Source organism: Microtus oregoni, unplaced genomic scaffold (genome assembly GCF_018167655.1).
Source record: "Microtus oregoni isolate MIOR12 unplaced genomic scaffold, Mior012 000007F_ref0000211, whole genome shotgun sequence".
Classification (NCBI taxonomy): Eukaryota; Metazoa; Chordata; class Mammalia; order Rodentia; family Cricetidae; genus Microtus; species Microtus oregoni.
The window spans coordinates 57660789-57687487 of NW_024543066.1; the positions used below are offsets into that span (position 1 = coordinate 57660789).

General features: G+C 45.8%; 1 protein-coding gene across 3 annotated transcripts in view; it reads left to right on the top strand.

The window, feature by feature from the left end:
* Positions 1–26615, top strand: part of LOC121450603 (phosphatidylinositol 4-kinase beta-like) — a 36715-nt gene extending 10100 nt beyond the window's left edge. The window contains exons 2-13 of one of the 3 annotated variants that reach the window (XM_041655735.1): positions 1535–2471; positions 6884–6928; positions 10903–11130; positions 11900–12127; positions 14755–14864; positions 15522–15626; positions 15800–15923; positions 18078–18343; positions 24167–24299; positions 24613–24733; positions 25319–25381; positions 25735–26615. In XM_041655735.1, the coding sequence (XP_041511669.1) occupies positions 1563–2471; positions 6884–6928; positions 10903–11130; positions 11900–12127; positions 14755–14864; positions 15522–15626; positions 15800–15923; positions 18078–18343; positions 24167–24299; positions 24613–24733; positions 25319–25381; positions 25735–25916 (2514 nt within the window). In that variant the 5' untranslated portion in view covers positions 1535–1562 and the 3' untranslated portion in view covers positions 25917–26615. The remainder of the gene's footprint in view (positions 1–1534; positions 2472–6883; positions 6929–10902; positions 11131–11899; positions 12128–14754; positions 14865–15521; positions 15627–15799; positions 15924–18077; positions 18344–24166; positions 24300–24612; positions 24734–25318; positions 25382–25734) is intronic. The other 2 variants (XM_041655733.1, XM_041655734.1) reach the window with 2 other exon arrangements.
* Positions 26616–26699: the final 84 nt, after the last annotated feature.

The following is a 26699-nucleotide window of genomic DNA, read 5'->3' on the forward strand; positions in this document are numbered from 1 at the left end:
ACTAAACTGGCCTTGAACTCAGAAAGATCCTCCTGCCTCTGGGAGTGCTGGGATCAAAGGTGTGTGCCACCATACCCAGCTAGAAATTACTTACTGTCTAGCTCTGCAGAAGCCTCTCCCTTTTTCTAAAGTGTACATTAGATGCTCTCTTTATTTGGGAAGAGGCCAATATCCAGATTCTGAAGTTATAATCATCTGACAAAATAGTCTAGACTTATTCTTCTGCTCTGGACCACTCTGACTTTCCCGATCTGGTTTGATGATGCTCTGAAGGCTGACTTGATGATGCTCTTGGAAGCTGTGGCTTCCACCAGCAGTGTTCTCTGACCACTTCTACAAACCATCCAGAGAGATCCGAGTTTCACCTCTCGTGTATCCCTGTTTTTTTGGTTTTTTGTTTTTTTAGAAGTTATAGACCCATGAGTCCTGATTTCTTTTTGTTTTCTTACAACCCTTCCAGTTCCTAGAGTAAGTACATAATAGTGGGGAAGGTAGTAAGGGGTAGGGAAATGTGGCCATAAATTTTTAAAGGATCATAAATAACTAAGGCAGTTCAAACCCCTTATAAAAATAATAGTATATATGCACACACTGTTTATTAACCTTTTACAGGGTTAGAATTTAGCTAGCATTATTGAATACTACCTCGTGCCAGGAACTATGTTAAATCATTTCATCCACATAAGTTTATGTCTTCTATATAGCATCAATGTGAAGTAATTTTTTTTTCTCAATTTGCAGTTGAAGAAACTGAAACAGAAGATACATGTTGTGTTTAGGTTTTTATGGCTTACAAACACAGAGCAAGGGTATGGTATCAGGAAGCCACACAGAAAAATGGTACAGCTTCTGCAAGGTTGACAGTGGCTGTTTGAGAGACGCTCTCCACTATGTGAAGCTTAGAGTAGTAGTTGCTGGCTCTTATTCCCTGGCACTAATGTGTTGGGAAGGAAAAGTTTCTGCAAACAAAGTCAAGAGTGGTAGCTAGTACCTGTAAGTCCAGTGCTTAGAAGACTGAGGCAGGAGAATTGCTGTAGGTTTTAGGCTAGTCTGGGTTATAGTATAATAGTCTCAGAAGACAGTAACAGCTTTGATACTAAATAAAGAGAGAGGCAGAGAACTTGTGTGTGAAATATGTTATGAATAAGGAGATAATAGTTTAGGTAGGAAAAGTGTCACCATAGGCATTTGAAGGTGACACAGGAAGAACAAGACTTAAAGAAAAGAGAATAAGACCTGAGTTGCTCCCCAGCATACTGAACAATTTGTAAGACCATACGACATGTAAAGAGCATTTCGCACATCCAAGCAAAGAACCCAGGTAAGTACAGAAGGAATGAAGGGTATGAGTGGTCAGAAGTAGAGGTAGTGAGGACAGATTTCTGTTGAGATGACTTCTCTGATGTTGAAGGATGCAGGAAGACAGAGGAGGAGGTACTTGGGCAAGCTTCATGGTAAAGGAAAGCCCTGACTGAGACACTACTAACAAGCGTGTGTATGTCTCTTTCTGTTCTTGTCTCCCTTCCTTCTCTAGCTTGGACGCTCCAAGTCTGGCTGTAGCCATGGGAGACATGGTAGTGGAGCCTGCTACCCTGAAGCCAACTTCTGAGTCTACTCCTAGCCCATCAGGGAATAACGGGGGCTCCTTGCTAAGCGTCATCACAGAGGGGGTCGGGGAACTGTCAGTGATTGACCCTGAGGTAGCCCAGAAGGCCTGCCAGGAGGTGCTGGAAAAAGTCAAGCTTTTGCGTGGAGGTGTAGCTGTCTCTAGCAAAGGGACCCCGCTGGAGTTGGTTAATGGGGATGGTGTGGACAATGAGATATGTTGCCTAGATGATCCACCTGCCCAGATCAGGGAAGAAGAAGATGAGATGGGGGCCACTGTGGCCTCTGGCACAGCCAAAGGAGCAAGAAGACGACGACAGAACAACTCAGCCAAACAGTCTTGGCTCCTGAGACTGTTTGAGTCAAAACTATTTGACATCTCTATGGCCATTTCATACTTGTATAACTCCAAGGAGCCTGGAGTGCAAGCCTACATTGGCAACCGCCTCTTCTGCTTTCGCAATGAGGATGTGGACTTCTATTTGCCCCAGTTGCTTAACATGTATATTCACATGGATGAGGATGTGGGCGATGCCATTAAACCCTACATAGTCCACCGATGTCGGCAGAGCATCAACTTTTCCCTGCAGTGTGCCCTGTTGCTTGGGGCCTACTCTTCAGACATGCACATTTCCACTCAGCGACACTCCCGAGGGACCAAGTTACGGAAGCTGATCCTCTCAGATGAGCTGAAGCCAGCTCACCGAAAGAGGGAGCTGCCATCTTTGAGCCCAGCCCCTGACACAGGGCTGTCTCCCCCTAAAAGGACTCACCAGCGCTCTAAGTCAGATGCTACAGCCAGCATAAGTCTCAGCAGCAACCTGAAGCGAACAGCCAGCAACCCTAAAGTGGAGAATGAGGATGAGGTAAATTGGGGGAGCGACTGATGGGCAAAGTATTTGAAGGTTGCATGGAGACAGGATGTCTTACATGGGGTTACTGTTTCTGTCCTCCCTTCTGTTTCATTTCACTGATAGAAGCATGGAATGTTAGAATGGAAAAAGACCTTGGAATTCATGTATTCCAATGGCCTCATTTTACAGAGGAACAATTGGGAGACTAGAGAGATAAAGTGACTTGCCTCAGATCGTCTAGCTAATGGCAAGGCTGATACTCTTGACATTGTCCAGAGTTGGCTTTCACTAAACTGAGATGTCACTCCATTAACCAGATACTAAGAACTGTGACGCAGGCCTGATGGAACCTGTTGGAACCTGGCCTACCTGAGATCACAGCAGCACACAAGGAAGGAAAAGGAAAAGATGCTTGCTAACTAGCCCATCAGCTTCTCCATTCCTCATAATTCCTTTTCCTCGCTCCCCAAAGACTCTACTTTTTATTAACATAGGGTAAAGTTTATTCTCTACCAGTGGGGCCTCAACAGTATGTCCTGCCTTCATTTGAGATAAACAAAAAGGGAAGAGAGACATAACCTTGGCAAATTGGCAAAGTAAGTGTAATGCTGGTTGAGGAGCTGAGGTTGAGAATAGGAAGCTTGGCAGCAGCAGGCTATCTCATGTTGACAGAGCAGGAGGTAAGCGGTTGGCAGCTTAGCACCACCATCTACTATATATCTGGACAGATAGTGGGGAAAGATGCCCAGTGGATAGCCAAGTTCAATGGCCAGGTGTCCCAGCTAGACTATTGGTGCTCCAGGCTTCATCTCTGTTGGCAGGCTCCCATCTTGGCTGCCAGATGAGTCTAGAAAAGAAGGAATTTTAAAAAAGAAAAAATGAAGAATACACACTGTTGGAATGCATATGCCTATGGTCCTGGCATCTGTCTCTGTGGGGTGTAAACCACCCACAGTTTTGATACAGTAAAGTTTCTTCCAAGTAGAGGGAAGTCAGGGTAGTTAGAGAAAGAAAGGCAGTTGGCAAAGGAAATTCATAGCCTGCTTTCCCTAGCAATGTACTTCATTATGATATTTTAATAATACTGAAGCCAAATGTGCTAGTGTTTACTGATCACTGAATGCTAGGCAGCATGCCAGATGATGTATGTGGGATCCTCACAGCTGAAACTGCTGTTATTTTACCAGTGAGGAACAGGGCTCAGAGAAGTTAAATGGCTTCATTAGTGAAGAACCCAGGAACCCAGTCCATAGTTCATGCTCATAGTCACTCAGTTGAGCTGCCATGGTTATTCCTCAGCATCTACTTCCCCAGATCCCAGCTGTAAGAGGCCATTGGGGAAGAAGAACCGAGGATGTGACAGTTCACACTTCCACATCCATGGGAACTAGAGTGGACGGTTTTCATTTCTGTTTGAGCGTCGCAGCAGTTGATGGTCTAGGAAGGGAGGTTATTGCAGAGCAAGAAGAATCCTCCAGATTTTGGTGGAACTGAGATCCTGAAGGGTTTGAGATTATCTGAGAGAGCTGCCTCCTCTAAGATCAGATCTGGTTGGAGTGAGTGTGTGTATCTGGGAGGGAATTCATTGGTGCCTCTTCTCTAGCTTGACTTTTCCCTGTATCTATTTTTTAGTCTGCATCTTAGGACCAGAAAAGCAGAGGCCTTAGAGTTTTTCTTACCCTGTGCTGGTCTGGGGTCCCTCTTCTATGCATCTAACTTCTATGCTCCAGGATTGTGGATGGCTCTGAGAGGCAGGTACTCTATGAGTGTTTAAATCTCTAGGGTGGGTTTTCCAGTTGCCATTCTTCCCCACCTGACTCTTCATGAGTTACTGGATCCAGGGACGGAAGAAGGTAGCACTTCCCTATGTCCCCCTGGGTTATCTATCTGATGCTGGCAGAGTGAGACACTTGAATCCACTGAGGCTCCTTGGGAAACTTGAGAGCATGAAAGAGAAACAGAACACAAACATAAATGCCACTAGGTTTATAGGCACGGAGCCAATACTCGGGGGTTTCTGCCAGTCCTTTTTGACATTTTGAGGATATGTCTATCAAAGTTTTGTGCTTGAGGTACCAAGGGAAGTGGTCTTCCATTTCTTCCTTCCTTGTCATGAAACACTGATCCACTAAACAACTAGTTGCTTGTACAGTGGGCAAAGTTCTGTCCCAAAGGCAGCAGAGGATGGAGGATAAAATTCTGCTCTTGGACTAGAACCCATAAAGTCTAATACCAAAGCCCCAGAATGAGAAGCTAGTCAGTGTGTGTCTGTCTTGAAACGTTTCCAGAAGCAGTAGGTCAATCTGTATCTTATTAAAATGAGCCAAGCAAGATCTTCTAAGGAGTCTTTCTGCGTGGGGCTGACACTCTCTGATAGCAGTGTTAGTTTTCCTTTGGGTATTGGCTAATCCCATGTTTCTCCCACTGTGGAGAAGCTCCAGAGAAGTGAGGTGGGGCCTCAGGGAAGAGGCCTAGGGCTCCCTCCAGAGCTCTTTTTCACTGGCCAGATCTCAGAAGTTTCCATTATCTTCAGAGGATTCCTTCATGCTCCCCACAGAGAGTTCTAGCATTGGTTTCTCACATCTATCTGCTACACACACACCCAAGCCCAACCTTCAAAGCAGTTCTTAATCAGCCTCAATTTTCCTTTCTATTTGTAGCCAAATGATAAATATTTTGGCATAGAGCTGGGGGTGGGGGCTGCACAATGATCAGAGTGGTTAGGTACCACCCCCTAGTTCCATCCTTCCTGCATAAGGACACTCCAATTAGATAGCTTTGTCTTTTCAGGACCTTTGTACAGAGAAATCTGCTGCACGTCACACTGGAAATCCTTCCAGCTTGATAAGGGTGTGATGTCAGCTCTTGGCTTCAGCTTTACTCCCTGAAGCTGACTCAGTACAAGTGACTCAGGCCTTGGAAGTGGGAGAGGAACAGATCATGATATCCTCCTGTCCGCTCTGGACATTAGTGAGTCCACTGGGCCCCGTCTGGGAGAGTATCAGCTAGAGCATCTCCTGCCTGTTACTATTTCCCAACTAGCTTAGGTGTAGAAATTGAACCCGTAGGTTCTAACACATTCTGCCATCCTCACTGTCTCAGTCCTTCCTCCCACTTCTTCCCAAAGTAGACGAGTTGCAGCCTTAGCAGGGTGTTTCCAAGAGTGGCTACACCCTGTAAATGCTCTCCTGCCCAGTTTCACAAAGGAAAACCAAAGCCTAGTATCTCAATCGAGAACTTCAGCCATAAAATTGAGTTAAGCAGATGCTTGCAATGTTGACCGTAGAGAAGTACTCTGCCTACTGCCTTCTTGCTCTGGGAACTCCAAAGACTCTGCCTCTTAGTCCAGTCCCCTCCCCTCCTGCCTTTATGCACGCATTCTGTGCCTGCTGCCTGTCCTGGTAGAAAGCGGTGGGCAGAACCCAGGATGGCCCAGGGCATGAGTACTGCTCTACAACTACTGAGTGAGCTGCTCCTCACTTTGTTCCCAGATTCCAGCTGAACAAAGGAGGGGGAAGGTGTTTATTTTTTCAATTTTTTGTTTGTTTCCTAAGAAAGACTCTCAGTATGTAGCCTGGGCTAACCTTGAACTCTTGATCCTTCTGCCTCGGCCTCCCAAGTACTGAAATTACAGGTGTGTGCCACTCCATTCAGCTGTGGTGATGTTTAGATTATTAAGGTCTAGACTTTGGACTGGGATTCAGATGACTACCGCCCTGCTAATTAGCTTTCTCGGGTGGTTTTAGCTAGGACCTCATTGTCCAACATCAGTTCAAAACTGTAAAGTACTCAGTGTCATGTGCAATACCTGACAGGAAGCTGGGCGGGTATGAGGCTGACACATATATGATCATCCAGCCACAGGTTTCCGGTCCATGGATCTGGGGCGCCCTTTGTCATAGGTTCAAGGTTGGGATTAGGCTTCCTAAGGTGATCATGAGGCTGACTAAGAGGCGATATGTACTGAAACGTAAGCCAGGAAGGTAGAGGAACATCAACTTTCTAGTATAGGGTCGTGCAGTTGGTGGCTGTCCCGGTGGAGAAGGGGTTGGTTGAAAGCATGTGAGTGGGTTATATGAAAGAAATAAGCCTTGGGCAGGCAGTCATTGCACTAGGGATCCAGCTCTAGGGTTCTGATCTAAAAGGAAGGTATGTTCAGGAAAGAATGGAAGATAAAATAGAAAATAAGGTATTTTGGCCTTCAGCTCTTGATCTCAAGGTCTGAGCTAGCCTTTCAACATTCCACAAATATCTAGATGCTGGGCTAGTAGTGTTTCCAGGCTGACCGCCTTTCACTAAAGCAGAAAGATACAGCTGCACAGAAGAAGCAGTTATGATCCAAGTTGGAGCTAAATTCTTTGCCTTTGTCTCTCTCCCTCCCCCAACCTCACCCCTTCTTCCCTTGCCCTCTGGTCCTTTCCCAGGAGCTCTCCTCCAGCACCGAGAGTGTTGATAATTCATTCAGTTCCGTAAGTGGGGCCAGGCTGGGACTGGGTGGCAGGCTCCCAACGTGGCCGCATTTCCTCTCCGTCCCATGTTGTCTATGACCAGTGAAGGCCCCTTTAATTCCAGGAGATTAGCATCTCCCTGCCAGGCTTACCAGACCTGGAGGCATTCCTCCTGAGCTTTGCTGCCAATGCCTTGAGCCCAGGCCCAGACAGGCTCAGCTGATCCTTTGCTCCAAGACTGCAGCTGGAATGTTGTGCTGCTCCTAGGTCTCTGGAGCAAACAGCTGGGACAGGTAGAATTTATTCCTGGATTAGAGCCATGGACTGCTTGGCAGAAACCTCCAGGATCCCATTTCTCCCACCAAGAACCCTTTCCCCATGACTTCTGTCATCAGCCCATCAAATATTTATTCAGTTTTCTAAATGTTAGGCTCTGTGCTATCCGAGCCAGCTCCAAAAACAAACTGGCCTGAGGGAAAGTTTTACCTTCCCATAACTGGTTTTCCTTTTTAACTTCATTTCTTCCAGGTCTGAGTTCTTCCCTTTCCCCAGCCCATTGCCCAGGATGTCCCTTAATCCCTGTTCTCCTTTCTTACTCTCTCTGAACTAACCCATGACCCTCTGGTCCTACAGGGTCTTGGACCTTGTTCCTGGGCAAAGACGTGAGAGGAAATGCTGGACCCTCTGGGAGTTTGGATATATATATATATTTTTTTTTTACATTTTATTCTTTGTCTACCCACTGTTTTCTATTTTCTGTGCTGATCCCCTTTTAATCATGATCCCATCTCCTCTCATGTGGCAGAGCCTCTTTTTTGGAGGCCTGGGGTCATATCCAGTATGGTTAGGTAACACAAGGGTCTACAGCTCAAAGGCTGGCTTGAGGATGGAGAAGCATTCTGCCTTTTCTAATGAGATGACTGAATTGGTTGGGGTGGAGGGTCCTGTCACAGTAACTCTTTGCCACTGAGTGGATGGATTCAGGGATCAGGATAAAGGCATGAGTCTTCAGATCTCAGCCCCCCCCCACCCCGTCTTTCTGGGGTGGAGCCCAGGGCCTCATTCCCTTTTTTTTTTTTTTTCTGTGTTAGGCCCCCAGGATATTTCTAGGATCCTTGAGGTCCAATTCCATTTTCTTTTCTTTTTTCCTTCAACCCCATCCCTAAAGTTTCCCTTCTTTGCTGCTGTGCAGGGCTCTAAACCAACATACCTCCTCCCATCACGGAGGAGAGGCTATGTGGTTCTTTTGCATACTGACTCTTATCTCACATGTGCAGGTGAACACAGTATTACCCAGTTCTCAGGAGAAGCTTCTGGATGGGGAACACTTACCAAGGTCCACCCCTAGATGAAATGCCACAGCCATCAGTAGCTGCTGGGGGAGAGAGAATCAGTTTTCTCCAGGAATGAATCCCCCCCCCCCATGATAGGTTTCCCAATTCTAAATGATCAGCCATAAAAACTTTCGCATATGCACAGCACTAGTTGGACTTAGTAAAAGATGTATAAAACAAAATAAGAGCCTGGAAAAACAGCTTACTGGTTGCTCTTCCAGAGGGCTTGGTTTTGATTCCCAACACTCACATGATGGCTCACAACCACCTGTAACTCCATGGGCACTACACACATAGGTACAAAGATATGTAGCTAGAACATACGTACGCATAAAATAATTTTTTAAAAAAATTATGTTTGGTGGTATGTGCCTTCAATCCCAGCATTTGGGAGGCAAATACAGGCAGATCTCTGATTTTGAGACCAGCCTGGACTACATAGCAAGCTCTAGGCCAGCTAAAGCTACACAGACCCTGTCTCAAAAAAAAAAAAAAAATCCATGCTCAGTAGCTTCATCTTTTTTTTTTTTTTTTTTTTTTTTTTTTTTTTTGGTTTTTCGAGACAGGGTTTCTCTGTAGCTTTGGTGCCCGTCCCAGAACTAGCTCTTGTAGACCAGGCTGACCTCGAACTCCCAGAGATCCGCCTGCCTCTGCCTCCCGAGTGCTGGGATTAAAGGCGTGTGCCACCACCGCCCGGCGCTTCATCTTTTTTATAATGTTGTAACACTATTACAGAAAAGGTGGAAAGAAAGTGGCTCTTTCTGCTTCCAGTATATCCAAACTCTGAATACTTTAAAAAAAATAATTTTTATTATAGATCATGAATTCAAAAGGGAGTAGGGGGGATATGGGAAGGGTGGAAATGATATAAATACAGTATACTCATATATGAAATTTTCAAAACAAATTTTTTCATTAACAAAAGTCTTGAATAAAGTTTGTTCTTAATCTCAAAAACAAAAAAGGAAACAAAAGATGTTCTTCTTTGTTTTTTCATGTAGTATGTATGAGCAGTAAGGGTAGAAATTCTCAATCAGAAAAATAAGCAGACTTGGTGCAGTGGTGCACATCTTTAATCCCAGCACTGGGAAGGTAGAAGCAGGAGGATTTTCATGAGCTAAAGGCTAGCTAGCTTGATCTATATAGCTTGAGCTCCAGGCCAAACAGTCTACATAGAAAGACCCTGTCTCAAAAAAAAAAAAAAAAAAAGGCGGGGGGCAGGGGGAGAAGCCAGGTAGTGGTGGTCACCTTTAGTCCCAGCACTTAGAAGTCAGCGGCGGAGTTTAAGGTCAGTTGTTACACCCTGTCTCGAAAAACCAAAAAAAGAAAAGGGGGTGGGGGTGTAGAGAAAAGTCTGGTAAATGAAATGCTATTCCAATCAGAAGAGCAGAAAGAATAAGAAGAGAGATTGTTCTATGTAGCTGGGGAGACATGATAAGATATGGAATTGTATAGTAAATACCTGTTTTTCATGGTCTTGGTATATAGTTCTAACTGACCTAGTAATCACTAATCTAGGCTGACCTGAAATTTGTGGCAATCCTCCTACCTCAGTCTTCCAAGTGCTAGAATGTGACTCACCATGTCCAGCATATGGGGTTTTGTTTGTTTGAGTCAGATTCTTTGTTATAGCCCAAGCTGGCCTCCATCTTGTGATCGTCCTTGCCGTGACTTTCAAGGTGCTCGGATTAGAGTCGTGATCCTCTCTGCCAAGCTTTGTGGCTGTCTTGAGAAAGGATCCTTGTGGTAGACAGGCTTAGACCAGTAGAGCTCATCATCATGTCTATCTGATTCCATCTTTCTCCCCACTCTACCTTGCCCTTTCTGGGAACTGCTGAAATACCTGGCATGAGGAACCAAGCTTACCACAGGGAACTAAAATTGGGGATCAAGTCTGTGAAAGGCATGCAAAGAGAACCCAGGGAGGAGTTGCTAGAGACAGGCCTTCAGAAGGGCCACCAAGGGCGAACAGGAGCTATTGCTTATTCCGTCCACCTATGATCACCACCCTCCACCCGCCTTTTCTTTCCCAATGGTTATGCCCTCATTAATACAGTTTGCGCATTCTCTTCTCATCCCTGCTTGTGTACTTAGCCCTTACGAGAATGAGGGGTAGCTGGCGTTTGCGCCATGGAGAACAACAAAAGTTTCGGGATGAAGAGCATCTCCTTCTTTGAAAGGGGAAATACTGATTCAGGCCCCTTTCCCTAGTCCTGTGAGGCCTGGCCAGAGCCCCTTGGCACAGAGCCAGCCCGAGGTCCCAGATGGGAGAAGGGATGACCCTGTTCTTGAGATGAGTAAAGCACTTCAAGTATGAACTCTTCTGTCTGAGGTCCTGGATGGCCTTTCTAGACCTTGTCCCCTTGCCTGTATTAAAGGCTTGGGGCAGTCTTTGAGGAACTCAAGTCCAAGGGGGAAAAAAAAAAGGATTCTTTCTCAGTGAGCTGAGCTCAGGCCATCTTGAGTCCCCTGCAAGTAGCTTTCAGAGAAGGGATGTGTTCTCCCCCGTTCAAGCTGGAGTAGGGTGAAAATTCCTACCATGGCCAAAGGTAGCCCCTTTCCTGGGATTCTTTAAATATCGGGGCCCTAGCCAGGAGCAAATAAGGCTACTTTTTTCAATGTCTTCTTCACCATCTTTTGTTTCATCCCAACCATCTATAGCCTGTCCGGCTGGCCCCTGAACGAGAATTCATCAAATCCTTGATGGCGATCGGCAAACGGCTGGCCACACTCCCCACTAAAGAGCAGAAAACACAAAGGCTGATCTCAGAGCTCTCTCTGTTGAACCACAAACTCCCTGCCCGAGTCTGGCTGCCCACTGCTGGCTTTGACCACCACGTGGTCCGTGTGCCCCATACACAAGCTGTTGTCCTCAATTCCAAGGACAAGGTAAGTGGGCTCTGGCCTGGACCCTTCCCCTCATCCGACCATCCATGACTACTCAGGCTTTGTTCCCTACCTGCATGCTGGAGACCTTGTAATGTATGGTGACTCTCCCTCATTGCTCTTGTGATGCCCAGAACCTCAGATCCCTCCTGCCTGACTTGTTGGGTTTTGGTTTTATAGGCCAGAGCAGTGTAATGTTCTCATTACCTCATGCCTTCCACGCACTCCTCATCCTCCTTGAGCACTCTTTCATCTTCCTCTAACTCTCAGGCTATCCAGGTACAACCATCATGTGGGTAAAGGGACATATGTATAAGAATTTTTTTTTTTTATCAAAGTGGGCAGAAAGGAAAGAAATATGCCCATTCATACCAGAGAAAACAAGCTGTGTTTGTCTACTTATAGGAATGATGGTCCTCATGGTTCAGAGGCTCCTCTCAGAGGAAGGATTGAAAATTAGGATTCTCCTTGGGACACATGTTGCTTTATCCAGTTTTTCTGTCTACTTCCCTGGGCCCTGACTTTATCATAAGCCCATAGAGCTTCAACTGCCATTGATAGTTGGCACAGTTTTTCCCGACTGCACACATACATTTGAGCCCTCGCGCCCTTTCCCCAATGTTTTATGCAGGTGATAGCACAAGTTCCTACCTGTGCATGATGCTCACAGTCACAAGGGACTGCTGCTGAGGGTTGGGACAGAAAGAACTGTGTCAATGGAACTGAGATGAGAGGTAGTGGCAAATGCTGTCCTCCCCTCCCCACCCCCCAGGCTCCCTACCTGATCTACGTGGAAGTTCTTGAATGTGAAAACTTCGACACAACTAGTGTTCCTGCTCGGATTCCTGAGAACCGAATTCGGAGCACACGATCCGTAGAGAACTTGCCTGAATGTGGTATCACTCATGAGCAGCGAGCCGGCAGCTTCAGCATGGTGCCCAATTATGACAATGATGACGAAGCCTGGTCGGTGGATGATATAGGCGAGCTACAGGTGGAGGTGAGGGAGAACCAAGGAGACAATACTGGGGGCACAACACCTGTTTTCTAGGAGCTTTTAATACATTTGGAATAACACACCTGTTAGCAGATGGTACAAGCGCCCAGAGGAATGTTGCAGGTAGTAAGGGTGTGAGAAGGAAAAGCACTGAACAGCTGGTTGGAATAGGCTCATGCTTGTTCTCCTGCAGCAGGAATTCAGATTGGAAATAAAAAGGGAGGAGGGAAATATAATAAAATATTCATGGAACACCCACTATATAAAGTTGATTTAGGATAGCAGAGACTGACAAGCCATACCTGCATTCAGTTAAATATATAAAGGGAGCTGGGCCGTGGTGGTGCAGGGCTTTAATCCCAGCACTCAGGGCAGAGCCAAGGGATCTGTGTGAGCAGTAAGAGCATTGCTGCTCTTATAGAAACGGGTTCAGTCCCCAGCACCTTTGCTGTGGCTCACAGCTGTCTAACTCTAGTTCCAGAGAGACCTGCTGCCCTCTTCTGGCCTCTGTGGACATTGCACATCCATGAGACGCACATGCAGGCACTCATATGCATAAAATCAATATTTTAAAAAGAGAAATATTAATATTTGCATGTAGTGTCCCACAGCTATAATCCCAGCTGAAAGGTTGAGTGTTCTGAAAGGATTTGGTGTTCAAGGCCACAAGGCCAGCCTCTGCTACATAGAGAATTTGAGGTCAGTCTGTACCTTTCTTGAAAAACTGAAAAAAAAAAAAAAAGCCGGGCGGTGGTGGCGCACACCTTTAATTCCAGCACTTGGGAGGCAGAGGCAGGCGGATCTCTGTGAGTTCGAGACCAGCCTGGTCTACAAGAGCTAGTTCCAGGACAGGCTCCAAAACCACAGAGAAACCCTGTCTCGAAAAAGCAAAAAAAAAAAAAAAGAAAGAAAAAAGAAAAGAAAGAAAAACGGAAAAAAAGTTTATGGAGGGCTTTCTGTGTGCCACACCTGAGTACTGTATACTAGTGAACAAGAGTTAGCTTATACCTGCAAGGAATTTATGACCTCACAGAATCAGACCAGACAACTGGTAGTTGCAGTGTGGTGTGGCCTGCACTGTAGTGAGGAGCATGAGACATCATGGAAGCACCCAGAGCTGGTACTTACTCCAGACTTGGGGTGGGAGTCAAAGGATTTCCTGGAGGCAGCAGCCTTTCAGCTGGGGCCTGAAGCATGTTTGGAATGGCAGAACAAAGAACCTTCAGATAGAGGAGTGTGAACAGAGACTGGAGGAGAAAATGGAGCATGGCCATGATAGGAACTGGAAGAAACCAGTAAGCGTTGCATATATAGTATGAGGTAAGAGGCAGTGACAAATGAGGCTGGAGAGGTTAGCACAACCTGACAAGCTATGTACTCATTCAGTCCTGGTAGCTACGGGAAGAAACTCAAGCTTTAGTTTGGGGCTATAGGAAGGCAAGCAGGGCAGCGTTTTATGTAGCACATTTGGTAACAAAAACAGATCTCTGTCTTTTTTACAGTTAAGCTGAGGTTAGACATAGCCATTTAGGAAGAAAAGTGAAGATGCACAAGTCACTGTACATTGGCTGGAGCTGAGATCGCTCTGCTACAAGGGAGGACAGGAGACCTCTTGGGGCCTGACAGGGTACGTTATAGTAACAAGTGAGGTTAGAATGGGAGGTTAGACTGAAGAGATGAAGCTAGGTGTGGCAGCTCACCTATGTCCCAGCACTATAGTGGAAGCTGGGAGAGCAGGAATTTGTGGCCATTCTCAGTTACATAGTAAGCTTGAGGCCAGGCTTAAGATACACGAGTTCCTGTCTCAAAAAGAAAAGAAAGAAGCCAGGTGGTTATGGTGGTTAATCCCAGCACTTGGGAAGCAGAGACAGGCAAATCTGTGAGTTTGAGGCTTGCCTAGTCTACATCAGAGTTACAGGCCAGCCTGATTCACAGAGCAAATACCAGGACAGCCAGGGTTACACACAGAGAAACCCTTTCTCAAACAAAACAAAAAGTTAAAGACTAGTCAAAGAAATCTAGTCTGGAAGGATCTAGGAGAGAATTATACATCCCTAATCATAGGGTCTTTCATTTCAGTATGAGGTTGTAGATTCAGATTTCTGCAAAAGTTGTGGCAGTGGTATACAAACTTGACGGTGTGAGGGTAGTCTGGAGAATTTGCTAAAATCTAGTTTCTAGATTTCATTCCCAGCGTTCCAGTTTAGACTGCTGTTGGGGTCTGAGAAGCTGCATTTCCTATGCATCTCCATGAACTCTGATGGAGTAGTTCACACTTTGATTTTTCTTTTTTTTTTTTTTTTTTGATTTTTCGAGACAGGGTTTCTCCGTAGCTTTTGGTTCCTGTCCTGGAACTAGCTCTTGTAGACCAGGCTGGCCTCGAACTCACAGAGATCCGCCTGCCTCTGCCTCCCGAGTGCTGGGATTAAAGGCGTGCGCCACCACCGCCCGGCTAGTTCACACTTTGAGAACATCACTGTGGGATCCATAACTCAAGAAGGCCATAATGGTGTGAACCATGGTGGCTTTGGGAGCAGTCTGGAATGGTGTGGTAGTGGCACAGGTAGTGGCAAATGAGCAGGGGGCAAGAGGGAGATCTGTGTTTAGCATCTCTAACCTGCTCTTCCCAGCTCCCTGAAGTCCACACCAACAGCTGTGACAACATCTCCCAGTTCTCTGTGGACAGCATCACCAGCCAGGAGAGCAAGGAGCCTGTGTTCATTGCAGCAGGGGACATCCGGTATGGCCAGATCCCATCATCCCTCATTTTCATCTTTTTTTTCCCAGACTCCGCTTGTCTCTCTATCCCTTTCCTGTGTCTACTCACCGGCTGTCAGCCTGTGTCTTTCTCCTTTGTCTCATTATTCTGTCCTTGTCCTGAAGCCTCTATACTTGAGTCAGTGAAGGTGCAATAGTGGCATTGCTTTAGCTACTACAAAAAGAAATGACATTTTAAGAGAGTTCCAAAAAGAAGCGAGTGCCTCAGAGGGCATTTGAGCATCACTCTCGAAGTTGCTCTTGACTAGCATGTGCAGACCCTGGGTTCAGTTCCCAGCACCAGGAGAAAACCCAAAACCAAGAATCAAAGTGAGATCTCAAAATTGTATCCTTCACTTTGAGGGTAGAGAGGATACCTTGTTTAAGGTTCAGATTCTGGAGTCACATCCATTCTGAATCAATATTGGGATAGAGTAATGAGGAAACTCAGATTCTTTGCATGATCATAAGCCACCAGGTTAGCAAAATAATGCTATTGATTATGCTTCTTCTGGGTTTCCTAGTGCCAAGGTTCCCATCTGTGTCCAGAATCTAGGAACAGTGGCAAGAAAACAGGGGCAAAGGCATTGCAGCTCTGAGATAACTCTTCCAAATAAATTGTGTATTTTCTTCCTACTAGACGGCGCCTTTCAGAACAACTGGCTCACACTCCCACAGCCTTTAAACGAGACCCTGAAGACCCTTCTGCAGTTGCCCTCAAAGAGCCCTGGCAGGAGAAAGTGCGGTGAGGAGGGTAGAGGGTGGAAGGTGGTCTTGGTACTCCTCCCAGTGCTCCAAGGCATCTTCAGGTGCTCACGTCATCCTCTCCAGTGCCTTTCCACCTCTAAACACTCCATCAGACTTTACTGCCGGCTGAGTCCTTACCCTGGCATCACCCTGTGACTTCTGTCTTCATAGGAGGATCAGAGAAGGCTCCCCGTATGGTCATCTTCCCAATTGGCGGCTCCTGTCAGTCATTGTCAAGTGTGGAGATGACCTTCGGCAGGAGCTGCTGGCTTTCCAGGTGTTGAAGCAACTGCAGGTGAGGAAAGGAAACAAACACACAGGGAAGGGGCAATGAAAGGAAAGGCTCAGTGCGACTCCAGCACTCTTGAGGACCACACAGGCTTTCTCTGGGAGCTCTGCTCAGTACTTGCTTCTACCCAGGCTGAATGGGAAGATCAAACTGAAACTGGCTTGTCTTTCTCCAGAGCACAGCCACATGATGAACAGCTCTATGGTGACCTCTGCTGTTTTTTTCTAGAACTACATCTGCCCTCGTCTGACCACTGAATGTGCCAAGTTTATCTTTTTTTTGATTGAGAGTGTGATTTCACATAGGGACTTATGTAGTTCAAGCTAGCCTCGAACCCAGTTATAGCCAAAGGCAGCCTTGCACTCTTAATTCTTCTGCCCTCACCTCCCAAGTGCTAGGATTATATGTGTGCACCACCAGGCTTTGGGTTTGTCTTTAAAATCAGAACTTCCCAAATGATCTATCTGGGATGGATGGATTTACTGTGTGCTGAGGTATTTCTGTTTTGTTTTGTCTTTTTTGAAGATCTATTCATTTTTATTTATGTGTATGGATGTTTTCTATACATGTATGTGTATAGTGTCCATAGAGGCCAGAGCAGGTATCAGATCCCCCTGGAATTGGAGTTACAGTTGTGAGAAGCCAAGTGGGTGCTAGGAACGGAACCCAAATCCTGTGTAAGAGTAGGAAGTGCTCTTAACCCCTGAACCATCTCTCTAGCCTTTGCTTTATCTTTTTGAGACAGGGTCTTACTCTGTAGTTCAGGTTTACCTGGAACTCATTAAGTAGTTCAGGCTGGCCTTGAATTCATGACAATCCTCGTGCCTTAGCTTGAGTACTAGGATCACAGGTGTAAACTGCTGTGCCTGGTACACTGTTGAGATCACCGGGTCTCCTGGGTCAGTGACCTGCAAAAGGCTTCACCTGTTCAATCCAATGCTTTATAATACTTGTTTGTAGTTTTTCTTTGGTTTTTGTGTGTTTTTGTTTTTCTTTTTCCAGACAGGGTTTCTCAGTGTAGCCCTGGCTGTCCTGGAACTCACTCTGTAGACCAGGCTGGCCTCAAACTCAGAGATCCACCTGCCTCTGACTCCCGAGTGCTGGGATCAAAGGCATGTGACAACACTGACCGACTTGTTTGCAGGTTTTTTGAGTAGTGGAGGTGGCCTGAACTTTCTCCTGGTTTTTGGTTTTGTTTTTAGAAAGGATCTCACTGTAGCCTCAGCCCAGTGTTACTTGCTTTGTACCCTCTGTACGCTCAGCAAATGTCAGTGTGTCCTTGTGCCGCGCCCTCCTACCTCCTACCTCAGCTTCCCAAGTACTAGGTTATAGTATGTGACACATGGCTTAAGTGCTTGCATTTTGTTTTGCTTTTGAGACAGGATCTTGTGTAGCTCAGGCTGACCTCTGACTCTCACTTATAAACAATGTTGACCTCAAACGCCTGAGCCTCCTGCCTCTGCCTTCCACATGCTTGGAACACAGGCTTATGCCACCAACCACATCCAGTAGTATTTTCATTTTTATAATTTATTTTTATTTTATGTACATTGGTGTTTTGCCTGCATATATGTCTGTGTGAGGGTGTCAGAAGCCCTGGAAATGGAGTTACAGACAGGTGTGAGCTGTCATGTGGGTGCTGGGAATTGAACCCAGGTCCTCTGGGAGAGCAGACAGTGCTCTCAACCACTGAGCCATGTCTCCAGCCCCATATTTTCATTTCCTAGAGATGCTTTCTCTGCCCTTAAATCCCATATTTTATTATTCAAACTTATATTAATAGCTCCTACTCTTATTTAGCAGGCAACAGTGAGATTTCCTGTTCTGTGTTTTCTACCTCTGTGTGTAGTCTCCTCCCTTTGCCAGGCCCTGGACTTCCTTTTCAAACTTCCTGGTTCTGTTATTTGTGGTAGTGTATACTTGTAATTTTAGAATGTGTAAAGTGGAGACAGGGATCATGAATCCAAGACTAGCCTGGGCTACATAAGTCCCTATCTCAAACAAAAAACTTGCTGGTTCTTAGTAGGTCAGTGAGTCTTGCTTATTTAATGCCCTTCAATCCAAGATATTAAGGGAGAGAGGTTGAGGAGAAGAAAACATTATTATTCTCTAGTTTGGAGAAAGATGAACCACTCTTGGTACCTTTGTGTCTCTTCACAGTCGATTTGGGAGCAGGAACGAGTGCCTCTTTGGATCAAGCCATATAAGATTCTTGTGATTTCAGCCGACAGTGGCATGATTGAACCAGTAGTCAACGCTGTGTCCATCCATCAGGTGAAGAAACAGTCACAGCTCTCCTTGCTCGATTACTTCCTACAGGAACATGGCAGTTATACCACTGAGGCATTCCTCAGTGCCCAGCGCAATTTTGTGCAAAGTTGTGCTGGCTACTGCTTGGTCTGCTATCTATTGCAAGTCAAGGACAGGTAAGTGACTTGTGCCCTCATCCTAATCTTTCACAAGGGTCTTCTCTGTCCCTTCACATATAGTCCTCAGTTGATGAAGCAAAACATATTTTTAGGAAAGATTTGTTTGTGTGACATTAAGCCATAAAGGCAAACTGACAAGTGCTGGAGGAAGGGAGAAAAGAAACAAGAGGACGCAAGGGTGAAGATTTGAGTGGGTAGAGCGGAGGGTAAGGGAGAACGAGGATAGAGGGCTGTGGAGACAAGATGAGGAATGTTCATTGGGATCAAGCCTTGGGTAGCAAGGAGTGACATTTGTCTTTCATTATGCGACTAAAGAGTTTGGGGAATTCTGTTCTTGTTTTCTGAGAGAGGGTCTTACTATGTGACCTTAGCTGTCCTGGAACTTGATATGTAAACCAGGCTGGTCTTGAACTCACAGAGATCTTCCTGCCTCTGCTTCCCGAGTGTTGGGATTAAAGGCCTTTGTCACCACAATCAGCAAGAATTTTATTTTGCAGGAGAGGAATGATATGTTCTGATCTGTAGATGCCATATGATGCTGTAGGGTGAAAGTCAGGGTCCTTAGCAAGAAAGCAAAAGATGGGCTGGTAAGATGGCTCAGAGGTTAAGAGCATTGCCTGCTCTTCCAAAGGACCTGAGTTCAATTCCCAGCAACCACATGGTGGCTCACAACCATCTGTAATGGGGTCTGGTGCCCTCTTCTGGCCTGCAGGCATACACACAGACAGAATATGTAAAATAAATAAATAAATAAATAAATAAATAAATAAAGTTTAAAAGAAAAGAAAGCAAAAGATACTAGAACCTGGCACAAAGGTAGTGTCAGTGACTGAAAACAGAAAGGAAATGGATGGGGAATACCATGGAGATAAGCTTGAAATTCCTAGTCAAAGCTTTCCTTTCTTCTCATTCCAACATGATTTCCCAAACTTTTATATATATGGGTGTTTTTCCTGCATGTATATCTGTGTATGCCTAGTGCCAGTGGAGGCCATAAGAGGGCATTGGCTCTTCTGGGACTGGCCTCCATGTATGCTAAAAAGTAACTCCTCATCCTCTGAAGAAGTACATGTACTCTTAATAGTGAGTCCTCTCTCTAGTCCCCAATTTCCACAGTTTTAAGCATCTTTTGTTTTGCCTGAACTGTCACTTCTCTCAATATCACATGATTTTTATGAGGCCTAACTTCACATAGGTGAAGCATTGATGAAACCTATGCTCTGCAGTCTTAAGAATATCTTCAAGTGATTTGAGGTTTGTGGCCTAAATGCTCCTTTTGGTTGTACCTCTCCCTAAGAATACCATGGCTGGGGCCTGGTATGTTGGCTCAGTGGATTAAAGCTATTGCTCAGTCCCTAGAACCAATTCCAGAGTTGTCATCTGCCCTCCACACACACACCCTGGCAGGAGCTTTAGCATATACACACATAGACATATACACACATAGTAACACTAAAAAAATAAATTTTAAAAAGAAATGATAGCCTATGCTTCCAGGGCTCCCAGTGACATGGCACCCAATTGACATTAGTCAGCCGAGAAGCTTCTCAGAAACTAGCACCATCTATTTGGTGACTGTATACCACATATGACCATGGCCTCATTACGTCAGCTGAGAACCTCAAGTGAGTGCTCCCTCATGAGTAAGCTAAGGGTCAGTAGTAGCTTTGGGAGACTATAGTCATTCCACCCTGCGAGCCTACCAAGCAAGTAAAGGGTCGGGGTGAGCTGTAGGATCTGGATTGCAAGTTTTAGACTATCCATGAGCTTTGGGATTTTGAACCCAGGATTTTGAAGCCCAGGGCTCAGCTATAAGATTGATAAGTGAGAACAGGGAAGCTTGCTGTGGGAGGTCTATGTGTTGCTTTTATTGGTTAATGAATAAAGAACTGCTTTGGACCTATAGCAAGGCAGAACTTACCTACCTAAGTTCTGCCTAAGGTTCTCAAGTGAATGCTGGGAAAAAGAAGGGTAGAGTTGGAGAGATGCCATGGATCCGCCGCCAGAGATAGAGAGCAGACGCACACTTTACATCAGCATAAATAGTGTATGAGGCCATGCCCAAGTGGGCAGGTAACTAACTGTAGGATTTCCTACAGCAGAAGCTAGCACTAGTTAGACCTCAGGAATTTCATTTTAGAGACTGATATGTAAAAATAATAAAATAGATAATAAAACCACCAAAAGAAAACTTTTGGAAGATGTGAAAGTCTTTCCCTTTGGTGTAGCAGGGAGCTCATAACCCCATTTTTTTTTTTATTAATGTATGAGTTTTTACTTGCATGTATTTCGGTGCACCACCTGCATAGTATGCCCAACAGAGCCAGATAGCATCAGGTCCCTTGGGAATAGAGTTACAGATGGTTCTTAGCCACTATGTGGATGCTGGGAATTGAACCTGGGTCCTCTGGAAGAGCAGCCAGTGCTTTTTACTGCCGAACCATCTCTCCAGCCCCTGATGAATTATTCCTAATAACCTAAAAAATAGATGTGAGTTGGTGATGTAGTTCAGGTTGAAGAGTGCTTTGCTTAGCATGCACAATGCTCTGGATTTGATCCCCATTAACACTGGGAGGTAGAGGCAGTAAGTGCAACATTATCCTAGCATTTTTAAAATTTCTGGGAAGCATCTCACAAGATAGTGGCTACAAAGAAAAGGAAGTTATTAGTGTTGATAAACTGTAGGTCTAGGCTTCAACTTGTTATAAAATCACACACACTTCCCAGGTGGTGGTGTCGCACACCAGTAATGCCAGCACTTGGGAGGCAGAAGTAAGCGGATCTCTGTGAATTGGAGGCTAGCCTGGTTCACAAAGGGAGTTCCGGGACAGCTAGAGCTGTTACACAGAGAAACCCTGTCTCGAAAACCAAACAGGTAACACATACTCAACATGGTCACATAAAGCAAACCAAAATTGGTCATCCTCACTAACAACTATCCTGCTTTAAGCAAGTCTGAAATAAAGAAGTATGCCATGTTGGCCAAAACTGTTGCCCGACACTTCACATTGGACCTAGTATGCAGAATATGCTAGAGTATGCACTGTCATCAGTCAGGTGGTTTGTCATCAACACAACCCAGGGAGAGCAAACCATTCAGATGTTCACATGGAATTTGCCAGAGCTTACTTTCTACTGCATTTCTATTTCCATGTATGTTTGTGCCCGGTGTCCACGAAGGCCAGAAGAGAGTGACTGATACCCTAAAATTGGAGTTACAGTAAACTGCCATGTGGGTGCTGAGAACCAAACCTTTGTTCTTTGGAAGAGCAGCCAGTGTTCTTTACTATTCATCTCTCCATCTCCCCCAATGCTGCTTTTTAAAAAGGGGGTGGGTGGGGAAGGCCGAGAATGTAGCTCAGTGGGTGGAGTTTATCTAGAATGCACAAAGGCCAGGGTTTAGTCTCCAGTGTCTCTTAGGATCAGGCATACTGGCACACACTTGGAGGAATACCAGAAGGTCAGGGTCATCCTCATATGTTCCAGGCCAGCTTGGGGTACACGAGACTGTCTTAGAATAAAAAATAACATCAAAGGCATATGGACTCGTTTTTCATGTCACATGTTCCATATTCACAGTCTGAACATGGAAAGTATTTCTTGTTCAAAACTAAGGCTACAAAAGGGTAACCAGTTTTTGGTGCCTGTGCACTGTTGTGGGTTTTCTCTGTGTATCAGGGAAAAGTTAGCTCAACAACGGTGGACCAAAACAGTAATTTTTATATATCATTACTTGGACAGATCCAGTGTTAAAATTCACTTCTTCCTTTTATTTCTAGAAAATGTTCACTCTGTTATCTTTGCATTAAAATCTTAGTAGGTTTGGAGGGAAAGTTGACAAAATTGTCACTTGTGGGGGAAAAAGCATGTCCATTGCTCTGGTGCAACCAAGAAACTTACCTCCTTTTATTAAGTGTACTTCAGGGATTTCTAATAGTATGAATTTCCAGTAAGTGGAATTTGTTATGTTCTGAGTTTTAAAAGGTGAAATATGAATACATTTTTAAAATGTATCCCCAAAAATGTCACTGTCAAGACAAACAAGAAAACAGTAAATTAGGACAAATAAAAACAAAACAAAATCCTTCTTTTAAAAGAGAGTCTTAAGGCAACTTTGCAGGTAGAAGCTGTCTCTGGTAGTTAACAGAATAAGAGAAAGTGCCTGTGCTGGCTTCGGGAGGGGGGGGGGTGTCGTTTGTTTGCTCTGGCTCTCTAGATTGTGTGGGCACTGGTACTTTGTTAGTGCTTCTCCACAGCTGGAAGGACTCAGGTGGGTTTCCAGCTGGCTCAGACAAGGCGGCCCTCAGATGGAGCATGAGTGAGAAAGCTGGCTGTGCTGAAAAGGCCAGGTCTCACATGCTTAGCGTGTTAATTGTTCTTCCTGGCCATAATGCAGCACTCGCCAACACCTGGGATTTATCTCCCTTTAACTCTTCTTCCACTACAGCTGGCCTGTAGTCTACCTCTCCTAAGGTTTGTATGTAAGTGATTTGCCCTACACTGTTGTAGATAGACTTTAACTCTTCTCAAACAGACATGATGGCTCATTTGTATAATCTTAGCACTTGAGAGGCTAAGGCAGAAGGACTGCATGACTTTGAGGCTGACTTGGGCCACATTAAGTTCCAGGCTAGCCTAAGCTACAGTGTAACATATCTTTAAAAGAAAGGGGGGAGGGGAAGTTGGGGAGGTAGTTCAGTCCATGAAGTTATTGCTATAAAATCATGAGGACCTGATTTCAATACCCAGAACCCACATTAAAAAGCCAGATGTGGTGGCACAAGCAGAAACCAAGTGATGCCCTGGGCAAGCTGCTCTAGGAACCCAGTATTCAAGAGGCCGAGGTAGATGGATCTCTGAAAAGTTTGAGGCCAATTTAGTGAGTGCAGACCAGCCAGGCAGGGCTACATAGTAAGACCCTGTCTCTCAAAAAAAAAAAAAAATTGTAGATGGCTTCTTAGGAACAGTGCCTTAAGGTGAACTCTGGCTTCCACACGAGTGCATGAATGTAGACCCACATGAACATGGACACACACAAATACAAAATAATAAATTGTCTTCAGTCTGCTTGCTTCTAATTGTTCTGTACTGATGGGACTTTTGTTCTACAGTCGGATGATTAAAAATTAAAATCCATGCACTCAGGCGGCAGAGGCAGGTGACTCTGAGTTTGAGGCCAATTTGGTCTACATAATAAGTACCACCAGATCAGCTGGAGCTACATAGCGAGACCCTACCTAAAAAAATAAAAGAGGTAAATTGATGAATGAGGGCCTCTCATTTAGACAATTGGATACTCAGAGGCCTTCTTCCCTTACATCCGTGTTTACTACTAAATCTAGCTCAAATTTGGCTACTAGAAGTGCAATTTTTGGGAAATTAGCATGTATTGCAGTCTGGCTTCAAACTCTTTGTATTTGAGAATGACCATTAATTTAGGTCTTCTAGCCTCTACCTCCCAAGTGCTAGAATTATAGGCAAGTGCCATTATTTACATTCCGTTTATGCTGTGTTAGGGCACAAAGCTAGAAACCCAGGGCTTCCTACACGGTAGGCAAACACTCCACTAACCGAGCTACATCCTCAGCCCTGTGACAATCTTAAAACTATTTTTATTAAGCTGATAATTGAAATTTATACCCTAGTCTTTGTAGTTTTCAGACTTCTTTTCATTGCTAGTTTTAGGTCCTGAGAAATTGACCTAGACTTGTAAGTAACAGGAACCAGAAACATGGCCGTCTGATATGGTGAGGCCATTGTGCAGCCTAAGATCCACCGCAGCCAAACTTACTGTTGCCTCTTCCTCCTCCCCTTCCTCAGGCACAATGGGAACATTCTTCTCGACGCAGAAGGTCACATCATCCACATCGACTTTGGCTTCATCCTCTCCAGCTCACCCCGAAACCTGGGCTTCGAGACATCAGCCTTTAAGCTAACCACTGAGTTTGTGGATGTGAGTCAAAAAAGAGAGGTGCCTCCAGGGCTCACTGTGTTCTTCCTGTGAGGATGAGCTGATGGGCTCCCCCAAATCAGGAAGGAACAGAACAGAAATGGCAGTAAGTCAGGATGAGGCAGTATTTCCTGGGAGCTTTTTTGTGAAAATAGTGAAATCTACCATGATTGCCTTAAGGAAGCTGTGGGAGGCCCATGGGAAAGGACCCACCAGGATTCCTCTGTACACACACTCATCCTTAAGGAAGCTGTGGGAAGCCCATGGGAAAGGATCCACCAGGATTCCTCTGTGCACACACTCATCCCACTTCCAGGTAATGGGCGGCCTCAACGGAGACATGTTCAACTACTACAAGATGCTCATGCTGCAGGGGCTGATTGCTGCTCGGAAGCATATGGACAAGGTGGTGCAGATTGTGGAGATCATGCAGCAAGGTGCGGCTGGGGAGCCCAGGGCCTGGACTGCCCTCAGGTTGAGTTGCCTGGAACTTAGAATTTTAGGAAGTTGATCCCACCTCAAGACTCAGGTGGGGGAGGACTTCTCAGGGGGTTCCATTTCCCCTTTAGAACACTCTTCTTCACCCTAGCAGAAGGGTGGGGGAGGGGGATGCAAGAGGAAAGGAACAGCAGAAAGCTCTTAGGTACCCTCATAGAGAAAACACCCATCTTCGGCCTCCTGGTATTTCCAGTCTTCCTCATTCAACTGTATTTCTCTGTCTCCTTCTCTGCTAAATCTGGTGCTTCTACCCACTGTCCTCCCTTCACACTGCCCTGGCCTCAGCCACCACTTCAAGCTACCTTCCTTTTCTTAATAACCTATCCTGCTCTGAACTGAGTTCCTCCTGATTCTCGTCTTTTACAGTTCACTCTGCTGCTTCCCCAGTCCCTCAGTCATTTGCATAGGATCCCTTATCCCAATTCCTCTGGGCCCCCTCTTATCCCCCCCCCATAAAAACCCTTTCAGATATTTACCCCACCTAAGCTGCCAGTCTCCTCCCCATCCTTGCCCATAACCCACAGGTTGCCGCCGTTGCTCAGGAACATCTCTGTCTGGCCCCGTGGTGACGGTGGCCCAGGTCATCTGTGAGTGTCAGACCTAGCATAGGCAGAGGCCTGCAACCAGATAAGTGCACGGCCCATTCCCAGAGATTTTCCCCAGCCTCCCCCTGGGCCCTAAGACTTCTCTCCAATGCTTATTGGGGGATACTGTGGGCTTGCCTTTCCCTGGTCTGCCCACATAGAGGAACTAAGGCCTATGGGATGAGAATGGACTGAGGGCCTCCCAACTGCTTTTCTCTGCACAAGCAGAACTGTTCTATACCACCAGGAATCCCTGTGGCGGGGAGGGAAGGAGTACTTTATTATACTTGTAGCTCTGTTCCCTCTGTCTACTAACTACTAGCCTGCCTTCCTAATTGTCACTGCTTTCCCACCAGGTTCACAGCTTCCTTGCTTCCATGGCTCCAGCACCATTCGCAATCTCAAAGAGAGATTCCACATGAGCATGACTGAGGAGCAGCTCCAGCTGCTGGTGGAGCAGATGGTGGATGGCAGCATGAGGTCCATCACCACCAAACTCTACGACGGCTTCCAGTACCTCACCAATGGCATCATGTGATACCCTTCTCAGGCCCAGAAGTAGTGGGATCGAAGGCACCCTTCCTAGGAGGACCCTTGCCTAAGAAGCCCCAAATCACAAAACCCCACCTACCTAACCAACTACCCAAGGGAAATGGAAGGCAAGAAATACAAAGGATCATGTGGTAACCATGAGAGCTTGCTAAAGGGTAGGAGAGCCAACCACGGGGTCCAGACTTGCTGGGGCTTCTCCACCTCCTGCTGTTGTCAGTATTATCACCTGACAGATTCCAGGACTCACTGCCCTCCAGAGAACAGAGGTGATGAAGATGAAGAGGATGGGGGCCTTCTTCCCCTCTCCGGAGTCTCGGAGGTTCTTTCTACAAACTGTCTTTTATTTTCCCTGGGTCCCATCAAGATGGGAGGAGGAGTGGGTTCTTGGTACCTAGGATGTAATCCTATGTTTGACCATGCTGCTGCCCAACTCTATCCCCTCCCAGGGGCTGACCCCTAGCCCACATTCCCCCTGGCAGGTGGGTTCTAACCATAGGGTCCTGCACTTGCTGAGGTTCCCCATCATGGGATTAAGGAAGGGAATTGTCATAATCCCTCTAATGTACTGAGGGTATTGGCCTAGCCACAGGGAATTTCTTACCCTGATCCTTTCCTCACACCCAGGGAAATAGCTCTCAATTTTTTATTTTTAATTTTTGTTTGAAATAAAGTCCTTAGTTAGCCATCTGTGTCTTGTCTGAGTGACCTCTGGGGGTGGGGTTGGTGGAAGGGGCTAAATCCAGCATACAAAAAGCACCAAACACACAAG